Source organism: Aythya fuligula, chromosome 5 (assembly GCF_009819795.1).
Source record: "Aythya fuligula isolate bAytFul2 chromosome 5, bAytFul2.pri, whole genome shotgun sequence".
In the NCBI taxonomy this organism is placed as follows: Eukaryota; Metazoa; Chordata; class Aves; order Anseriformes; family Anatidae; genus Aythya; species Aythya fuligula.
In genome coordinates, this window is record NC_045563.1 from 31,241,724 (window position 1) to 31,252,724 (window position 11,001).

At 38.8% G+C, this 11,001-nt stretch overlaps 1 protein-coding gene across 1 annotated transcript; it reads left to right on the forward strand.

Moving 5' to 3' along the window:
- Positions 1 to 1,056, forward strand: GPR65 (G protein-coupled receptor 65). The gene has a single exon (XM_032189489.1). The coding sequence runs from the start codon at positions 1 to 3 to the stop codon at positions 1,042 to 1,044; it is 1,044 nt and encodes a 347-aa protein (XP_032045380.1). The 3' UTR covers positions 1,045 to 1,056.
- Positions 1,057 to 11,001: the final 9,945 nt, after the last annotated feature.

The following is an 11,001-nucleotide window of genomic DNA, read 5'->3' on the forward strand; positions in this document are numbered from 1 at the left end:
ATGAACAACACTGCTATGTGCCACGATGATCACACCCTGGATAAGTATTTGTTTCCAGTTGTGTACAGCATTGTGATAGTCATCAGTATTCCCATCAACTGCATATCCCTCTATGTGTCTTGCATTCAAGTGAGGAAAAAGAATGAGTTAGCAGTCTACCTCTTCAGTCTATCCCTGGCTGACCTTTTGTACTCTGTGATTCTGCCTCTGTGGATTGATTATGCCTGGAATGGAGATAACTGGAGGCTCCCTGCCATGCTTTGTCAGATTTCTGCCTTCCTTATGTATATGAATTTCTACACTAGCACTGCATTCCTCACTTGCATCTCTGTCAACAGGTACCTGGCATTAGTTCACCCCTTGAAGCTCCAGCACTTGCGCACAAGAAGGTTTTCACTGATTGTCAGCATAATTGTTTGGCTTCTGGAAGGCATCATGAATTCTGTCATACTGATGAAGAAAGAAATATTCAGTGATCTTTGCAATTCCACTAATCATACGTTATGTTATGATAAATACCCCTTGGAACCGTGGCAGGCACAGATAAATTTACTCCGGATATGCTCAGGGTACCTGGTTCCTTTGATAATCATTGTGTTTTGCTATCATAAAATCTACCAAGCAGTGAGGTGTAATCAAGCCACAGTAGATGAAGAAAAGAAAAAAATCAGGAAACTTATATTGAATATTACAGTTACTTTCATTCTTTGCTTCACGCCTTATCATGTTGTATTGTTTATTCGTAGCATCAAGGAACCATACTCCACTAACCCCCAGTTTTTGCTGTTGATGTATAAGATCTACAGAATCACACAAGCCTTAACAAGTTTGAATTGCATTGCCGATCCAATTCTTTACTGCTTTGTGAGTGAAACTGCACAAACAGACATTCTGAATTTGCTCAGGAGTTGCTTATACCTGCGAAAACCTGAGGGAAACCAAATGGAAGCACATACTCTGTGCAGTTCTACTACAAAGAGCAATATCACCTACAGAACTTGCTGTGAAACTGAGACTCTCTCAAAAATGGCTGCAAGAGCATAGTCAAAGAAAAAGTGGGTAACATAAAGGGAAAAGAAAGGAGAACTATTCTGTCATCTATACCTAGGAAATACTCCAGAAGTATACTAATCTAAGTGAAACCAGTAGCTGGAACTAATGAGAACTTATTACAGGGTCAGTGAAATTGAGGGAGCATCATCATGTATCTTTAAAACAGATGTTGTACATAAATCAAGAAACAAACATACAGTCAAGAAAGGTGAACATGACATGCTGAAAAAATTACTGAGGGTTCCCCACCCAACTGCCTCCTGTCTCAGATTGCTAGCAAGTCCATGTGCTGGGCATACATGTTTAATGTACTCTGAGCTGAGCTAAAGGAAGGCTGAGGTCCTCTTAACCAGTCATTTGTTTTCCAGTTTTAATAAAAACCTGAAGCTTAGCTGTGAAGGAGCCTTATGTAGGATTGTTTTTAAATCTGTGATAGAAATGAGTAAAAAACACACACAAACACAGATCATTCCAATGATTGGCAAAGGAGCAGACAGAGAGAGGATGTTCAATCTTTTCTCTGGTATGATGGTGCTATGAAGATTCCTTTCTTTCAGTAATGGCTCAAGTTCTCCTTCAGCATACTCCTCCGATTAGCCACTTCTTCAAATTGTTTACCTCATGTAGACAGAGACTTAACTTTGATCTTCTTTGGAAAATGTCCTCTTGTATAATTATATGTCATGTCTTTTCATTACAATATGAGTGTTGGATTTCAGATAGTTGAAGATTCATTACTTAGAGTGTATATATGGAACCAGATTCTAGCCACTGATGGTTTAAGTCAGATTAAATTTTTCCTAATATGTACAAGGAGGAAAGGAAAGGAATGGAAGGTGAGGTTTCACATCTCTACAACGCAAAAGACTAGTCTTTAGTCTTGCTTATTTTGACTGTAATCTGGAGTGCTTGTTTGTTTTTATGGAGTCAACAGAGCAAGGAGGTCTATATCCACCTATTTGACTGCAGATGGAGTTTCAGCTAGAGTTACTGACCAAGCTCTCAGTCAGCCAGTTTTACAAAAATTCAAACAAACCAACTATACTAAAAAAACAGCAATGAACAAAAATGGACCAATAGCTAATAAGAATGGCAGCAAAGGATCCTAAATTATAAAAGGGCTGAAATTACCGCAAATGAAAAGCAGAGCTGTTAACACAGGGATCTGGTCACATGTAGACTCCCTTCAATCGCTGTGATTCCCTGGTAGTGGTGTGCACCTGTCCCTGTGAAAAGACAATCAAAAGACTGTGCGTTTTTCTTTGACTCCTCATAAGGTCAGTTTCCAGGAAGAATGTTTGTTTCATAGGGAAAAAAAAAAAAATCTTTCCATCAAAAATACCCCCCTCTGCAAGTCTGTGGTTTAAAGAATTTGGACCAGCAATTTTCCACACAATGCTAGGATTGACATTATACTTGGAGGACCAGCACACAATGATCACAATCAGCACTGAAATTTTTGCATGGAAATTATTAATTTCTCCATTACAAAAAGCCACTTTCACTGTTTTCATGAGTTCCTGGTTGTGTCTATTTATACTTTCAGTTAATTTCACATTCTGAGAAGGGAACTTGAGAGGCTGAAGAAATTGGAGTTGTTCAGCCTAGAGAAGAGAAGACTTTGGGGGTCCTAATATCAGTCTTATAATACCTGCAAGGAGAGTGTTGAGAAGACAGCCAAGCAGGACAAGAAACACAAACTCAAAACAAGAAGGATAAGAGTCGATATATGCAAAAATTTTTGAACTCTGAGGACTTCCAAACAGTGGAGCAGGTGCACAAAGATGTTTTGCACCCTCCATCCTTGCAGGTTTTCAAGACCCAACTGGACAAAGCCCTTGAAAAACCCGGTCAGGCCTCATAGCGGACCTTACTTAGAGTAGAAGGTTGAACTAGAGACTTCCTGAAATTCCTGCCAATCAGAATTCTCCTGTGATCCTATGAACTTTTATAAATATGTATGTCACTATTCTGGCTGTTACCTTCCTCTTTAAAAAAGTAGGTTCCCTTCCCTTCTTTGTTTTCATTAATCCTTTTACTGGATTTTATTTTCATGTGTTTTGGTTTTTTTTTTTTCTTCTTTTTTTTTTCTGTAATTCCATTTTATATATTATGAAGCAAAAATATGTGAACAGCAGCACAAACTACTTCACCACAGACGTGTCCCTGTGCTGACCTATGAACACAATGTATTTTGCAACAGAATGTGAAATTTCACTGCTGCACTGGAACAAAAGCAGAACCAAGATTCACTAACTTAATGGAAAAAAAAATAACTTGGTTTATTTCTAAACCTTTCGTGTGCCAGAAAGATTGGAAAGTTAATTCCTTTTTGTGTTATTATTATTATTATTATTATAAGTGATAATGAAAGCTAAAGCTAAACAACAAAACTGAGTCAAATTTAACCTGTGTGTCGGGAAGCCGTGAGAGCTGGCTGCTCTGCAAGGTAACCGGGAGCTGAGGATGACAGCAAGGTCAGCAGGGCAGTATCCTCACCGAAAAGCCATGCAATCCCACAGCACCCAAGTGAGGTGTGTAGAGCAGATCTGGTGACAGTAACCAGCATCAGCCAACAGCTGTCTGATCATCAGACAAATCGCATGGACGTGCCATAGTGACAAGGCAGGTCTGAGGTTGAGCCAGGAAGCCAAGTCAGCAAGCCATGGTCAGGATCATCAGGATCAGCAAAGCACCATGTTCCCGAGATGTGTCTAAAGTGAGGGCACAGGGCAAGTGCCTGAGCTTACAAGCAGCTCCTGTGCCAAGGAGGAGAGATTACCACCAAGAATCATTCCAGCTTCCTCTCCCACCCACCTGGCTCTGTGTTGCAAGGCAGCACAACATAAGCACTGGCCACCACAAAGGCAACCAAACCCAAGGCAGCAGGGGAAGAGGCTACAAAGCCTGTAGGTAAACTCAGGGCCCTGACGCTGTAAAGAGCTTTATTTCCACAAATTTTGGCCCTGAGATTCAATACATTTTAATTTTCTGCCTTTGCTCATGAAACCCCTAGCTTGGGTCAGCTTTTGTTTTTATGTGTGGATGGTTTTTGTAGCATCATTTCTTGTAGTATGTCCCTGCCTTACTGAAGATCCACTTGAGATAAAGGAAAGCAATGACAATGGCTGGCCCATATTCTAGGCTTCTTAAAGGAACTCTAATAAATTAGGTGTCTACTTTACAAAGATAAAATATAAGTACCTAATCCCTTAGGCTGCTCTGAAATGCTCACTTCATCTGTTGAAATAACAACCCTCTGGTAAAATGAGGAAACTGAGATTGCATTGTCCTGGACTTCAGTTATTGGTGTATTTACCTCATTATTCTTACATAGCTAAAAATTTGCAATCTTTTTCATTCTCTCTCCAAATTTGTTTGTCCCAGCTTGACCAAATTTCCTGTATGAAAATGGATATCTATATTGTTTTTGGAATCACACAGTATTATAGGAGAGAATTCCACAGTGAAAAACGTCTTCATGAAGGCTCCAGCACGCACTGTGCATTATTACTGCTAAATATTCCATGGAGAATTCCTAAAAGCTCTGCAGGTAAAAAACAGGTGCAAATTCACAGAAACCACTTAAAAAGCAAGAACATTTGTTACAGGAGAGAGTTTATAAAAATCCAAATATCTACTTACTAGCAAGAAATGCATTCCTCAGTGTGACACTGTAGTTCCTATCTCACTTCCCAATCTATACTGTAAGAATATGGTTAATTAAAGGCCATGATGTTAACTTATTTAATATCTGTAGGGTATGACATATCAGTGCCAAATGATATTGTCAGCACAGTAACAACAGAGGTGTGTTTATATGTCAATAATTCACTTAAAGCAGAATCCATCTCCCAGCAAAGATATAGCTCAGCTTCTTAAGCTTGGAAGTTTCCAGTGAACTGTGGAGACCTTGCCAGTGGAGTTTTAGACTTCATTTGACCTGTGTTTCCTGGAATATTAGCCATGAGCTGCCTCATGATGCACACCATTGTTCTTTTCTCATGCAATTACACATCAGCTTTGTTTTCTTAATGTCACTGGGGTCAGTCCTGACTCACATGGTTGTAGACTAACAAAGACTAATAGAAACTCTTGTCTTTTTTTTTTTTTTCCTTTTTTTTTTTTTTTTCTCATCTTTAACATGTCTAACTTCAGAGCAACTTGGAAAAATTGAAGGAAGTGTGAATTTGAGCTATGAGATTAAAATATTCCACTTCCTGTTTCCATTTACAGAGAACAATGTTGCTAAAATTATTCTAATTACTCCAGTGACAAGCTTCAGAGACTCTCACTTCTATGCCAGTAAAGGAGTAAAATGCCATTGTTCAGCCACATGCCATTTCTCACATTACTTACCAGTATCATCAGTGTTGTCATAGGTCTACTTCTCCATTTTCTACCATGGTAAAGCTGCATCTTGTTTGCTGCCTCTCTCCACTGAGCACAGAGGGGGGTAAACGGGTGGGAGGGAGCTCTAGGGCATTTGGGACCAGCATGACCTCAAAGGCAGAGCAGCTACTTCTGCAGAACAAGGCTGCAAGGAGGAGAAGTGTGGCCCTGCATGCAGCAGGGCCCTGGAGCAACTGCTGCACCCAGGGGATGGATGCTGCTAATGGCCAGGGTTTTCCTTCTTCCATGAGATGGCAGCTCCTCATGGTCCCAGAGCCCTGCAAGACAGCATCTTGCCCCTGCCTGGTGCCACCTGCTCCACTGTACTTACATCTGATAAGCCATGGCCTGGCATTGATAAAGAGGGTGGGGCATGGCAGGGAAACTCCTGGTGTGTATCCTAAAGGTTTCTTTCTTCCTTTTCTATTGCTGCACCACAATGTCTGTGTTACTGATAAAAAACTAGCCTAAGCTGGCACAGGGAGTTTTTGGCTGTCCAACAGTGAATTAAAAGTAACCAGGCTATTTCCCATCTTTTAATATCCTAGAAAGACAACCTTTTTTTTTCTGAGATGAGGCTTTTAGAAAAATAAACAAACAAAACACACACACACAAACAAAACAGAAAACAGTAATGAAGATACTGTATCAGATTGCATCAAGATAATCAGATCCTCACCTGTGCCAGGTCAGCTCAGCCACCATGTGTTGCATCTGAACTACAGCCTGTACACATCAGAGCTACAACGTGTCTCTGTAGCACCTCTCACTGAACGTCAGAGTGCACACTTACGTATAATGATCTCATCATAAAAACTAATGTAAAATGGAAATGCTAGAATGGTGGGTGGTATGAAACACACACTAAAAAAAAAAACAAATAGGTCAACCCCTTTCCTATCTCCCCCTCTTCCCCCCCTTTTTTAAATGACTTTGTATATTTTGGTGAAAGAGGATACAGATGTCCAGCGGAGTGCGCGAGAATCTGAAAAATAAAAAAGACCATGTTTTACAAAAGCTGAGGTAGCTGGTACTTTAAATTTAGTAATTTTGGGAAATATTATTGCTATAGAAACCTCTTGGTTAGTGGTTCAATACCAGGGACAACAGATTATTTTATTTTTTCACTTTTTTTTTTTTTTTAAACTAGACAAAGCAGTCTAGTTTACAGTAAACTCATCTTCTGAGGTAGCTTTTCACCTTAGAAGACCCAAGAACTCTTGAATGAGAAGGAAAGTAAAAAACTCTAAGACTTAGAGTGCAACAGAATCTCCAAGTATTTATGAAGCAATTCCTAAGATTAATATTGAATGACAAAATAAAGACATAGCTTCACCCAACTTCTTTGCTTATCCTGATGGTCTACAACACAATAAATATCTCCAGCAAACTAAATTTTCTGCTTCTCCTCAGAACTCAGAAAAGGTCAAACAATGACTGCTGATATGCTCATGGAAACTCCATGCAGGCAAAAATTATCTCTCTTTCCTGACACAGCATGTATGTGCACACATCACTGTCTGGCAGCTCAGAACATACAGCTTCTGTGTAGCATAACCAACCTAACTGAAAGCTGCATACCAAGAAGTTGTACAGTAAATCAATATTGCATTCACATTCATATCTGTTGCAGTGTTAGTGCTGGAAATGTGTGAAATAAAGTTGACTATTTCCTATTCACCTATTTTGACAAGAGCAGTGCCAACCCTCCTTACCCATCTGCATGGCTGTTAGTGCATAATGTAGTGTGTCAGTCCAGTCCACATATTGCTATGGGAACTCATAATATAAGGAAAGTAGTAAAATACTGCAACATATACTGAAGGCATTCCTGGTGAGTCAACATTTAAGGTTGTGCTGAAATCTGCAGCTGCTGTTAATTCCCCTGTAATGTTCTGTTTGAGTAACACATTTCTTCACAAAGTCTAGCATTCACACTTAGAAGATTTATTTCTGTGAAAAGCAGGAAATAAATTTAGGCAGTAGCATTTAGTAGTTTAAAATTAGCTCCTTTTGGAAAGGAAAATTTCAGTTCTGAAGATTTTTTTGATCCTTAATACATCACTAGCAGATTCAGAATTTGACTTTAGATAGGCCTGGCGTAGCAATTTCAGAAAGATCCAGGACTATTTGTCAGCAGAGGCCATCATAACTCTGACTCTGCCAAGGGAAGTAAAGGGCAATACATTTATTAAAAATATATATATATTTATTCTTGTCTCACCACTATTTAGACTCATGATTTCCACAGAAGTTTTTCATGTGGTTATTTGAAAGTCATAGCTCTTTTATCTGGAGGTCTATGTGCATTTTCCCTTACCCTTTCTTGTGTTTTATGTTTATCACTGCATGTAGGGTCTTGAAAATATTAATTTTAAATGCCTAAATATACTGGTGGTGGTGGTGTCCAAAATAGCTGTGTTTTAAACATCATTATTCTTGATAACATCTTGCCACTTTGATGAGCCTGATTTGCTATGAGTTTTGTCTCAAAGCTTGGTGTTCAGTTTATTTCTGTGCAATAACAGGAAGTAACCCACAAAGGGCATCAGAATAAAAATAACAAAAAAGAGAGAGGGCTCAGAAGTATGAGCATCAAGAATTCACCAAGGTAGATTTAACTGGAAGACTTTGCAAAAAAAATTGCTAACTTGCTAGTTTTATCCAATTTTGCAGTTTACTCATTTTTAGTATTTCATTCAGAGAAACTAGGACCAAGAACTCAGAGACCCTTTGAAGCACAACCTGTGCAGGAAGCGTTAAGACATCCAAGATAGGCACTGAGCGTGTCTTTTCACTCAAGATGTCTGTAAATATGCTGCAAAGATATTCATGTAATTAGCCCGTGACTGCACAGACAGGTGTTCGTAATCCCTGTGGTTGGATACATACTTTCTAGAAAATGCCAATTTTCCTGGCACCTCAGCAAACTCAATTTGTTCTTGCACAGAACAAATTATGTAGGATTTTCAGTCAAAGAAACATAGCAAAAAATTATGCAGAGACAATTCTCTCACTTGTACTTGCAAAAGTCTGGAATGAGTGATCTGAGAGACTATCCTCACTAGGTGGCGATTTCGGTCTGCTTAGTCAGGCCTTAGAGAAGAACAGAAAAAATCCTAGTTTAAAGATGTGCTTCTTACATATAAGAAAAGGGAGTCTGAGAACAGAGCTGACTTTACGTGAAGAAGGAGTGAGCTGTTGTGTTTCTTTCAGTCTCTGCCTTGAGCTGCTGCAAAGTGTCAGGCTGTGACTCATCAGACCCCGGAACCAGAAGTTAAAAAAAAAAAAAAAAAAAGGCTATCACTGCACATTATGAGCTTTATGCCAGCCTAGATTTATTAACAGCTTGTTAGTACTTCTTTTTCTTTGTAATAAAGTTTTATTTAGTTCTGTCTCCTTTCTCTCTGATATTTATTGCAATATACATCTGTGCACACATATACAGACAGTAGGCATCTGTATCGCTAAGCAAATCAAGCTCTTACACTCTGTAGCCTGATGGACACCTCATTCCCATACTCATTCCACCCGCTTATTTTTTTTCAGCTGCCCTAGATGAGCTCTGCTCCTGGGGCTGGCACCAGTTCCAATGCTCCATCAGAGCATGCTCCATCAGAGCTGTAATGCTTCCCTAAATCTGCTGAAACGTGTATAAAACATTTCCCTAGACATTCATACCCACCCTGTGATCAGCCAGCTCCTCTCCTCAGGCAGAGGAGATGAGTTCATAACAGATGAGTTTGTAAGGCAGCAACTCTCTTACTGTTAGCCTCAAACTGCACTAATGGGTTTTGCATTACTGAATGACCCCCTAAAACAGATTGACACTTTACCCATATTACAGCTGTTTATTTGTAGATGTTCTCTTTGCTGAAGTACAATAAACAAAATTTTTCTGTGTATTTCCTCAGTGATCAGACCTTCCAATTGTTGCAGTAGAGTCACATCTTTCCGAAAAATCCCCTCAGTCTCTGTAGGACCCAACTTCATATCCAGAGCAGTATCAGTTCTTTCCTACTTTCCCCAGGAGCTCACATTAGAATAAAGATTTGCAGGTGCTCCATATTCCCCACACCTGCATCCCAGAAGGATTAGGCCTGCTCCTTTTATTAGGTGGATCACCAGTTCCATTATGCTACTACTCAATGGTAGTACCTTCTTCTCCCTGTAACTACAATCAATATTCCTTTATCTTTTGCCATATTCGTGATTTTCTTTTTTTCCTCTGTATGAGGAGCAGACAGAACAATTACACAAGCCTCTTTCATTACTTCAGTGACAATTATGAATCTTCTCAACCCAGAAAGAGAAAATATTCATTAATTAGCTAGCTTTTTAAACAATTCTGGTCTTCATTTCAAAGCGATTTATGTGTTTCAGGAAGCAGTATGGAATTAATTAAATTCCCAGCATTTATTAGCTTTATTTCTTTGTGTTTTTATTCTAGGCTATATTATTCATATGGAGAAAAAAAAAAAAAAAAAGACATTTCAATAATGTGTTATTCTGAAATAATTCCAAATATCTGCAACTAAAACAAGAAATTAGGCTAGTACACCCTGGCCACTGAAACATAAATAATGACTTGAAGTACTCTATCAACTCGTCTTTTGCTAGTCCAATCATATATATTTACATTTTTAATTTAACAAAGAAATAACTTACATTTTAGGTTGTACAAGTCCATCCAATATGATGCATTAGGGTCCCGTTAGTTGTTGTCCTTCTACACCCATTTCAATAGTCCTTGATATCCATTCCCTTCTTTCTTTCCTTTTATCTTTTCCCCAAGTTCATTCTTCTATATTGCTCTACCTTTCTTCCTTATATATCCATTACAGTTTTAAAATAATCTCTACTCACTTCCTCACAAATTTGTTGCTAGCCTAAGTAACCTTGAGCAACTGACTCAGGGAAATGTCAAATCTGGGGGTGAAAGGGGAGAAAGGTGAAAAACGTAAGCAAACAAAAAAGCTCGCTAGACATTAATATTTTGTCTGGGTCAGAAAGGACACATTTACCACAATGACATCCACAAGCAGGACTGAAGGAAGCTTTATCAGAGGTTGATCTCTAAAACTGACCATCATGAAGTCTCACATGCCTGCAATAACAAGACGAACATGATGTCACATGGGAAAGGTTCCTCTTTTGTACCAGAGCAGACAATTTTTTTTTTATTATTATTTTTTTATGCTTCCTGTTATTTGGGTTATTTTTATCCTTATTATATACTTGTCTGAAGAACTTAATATAAAGCTGAAGTAACTTGGAAAATGTGGTTTTGACCTTTAAAGTTGTTTATTAGACTAAAATTTACATCTTTAACTTTGAATACAATGACCACAACCTAAATTCATGTTGAATTTCAGTAAATTGATATAACCTGATTTCCTCAGAGAAGTAAAAGATTACAGGCATAATACTAATTTGATTCTGAGTGGTTTCTGAGAGACCTGTAAGAGGAGATATCCAGACCATGCTGAAGCCTGATCGCTGAGTGCAGCACAAGCTGTTACCCCAGCCAACAGAAGCTGCTCTGGAGACTTCTGG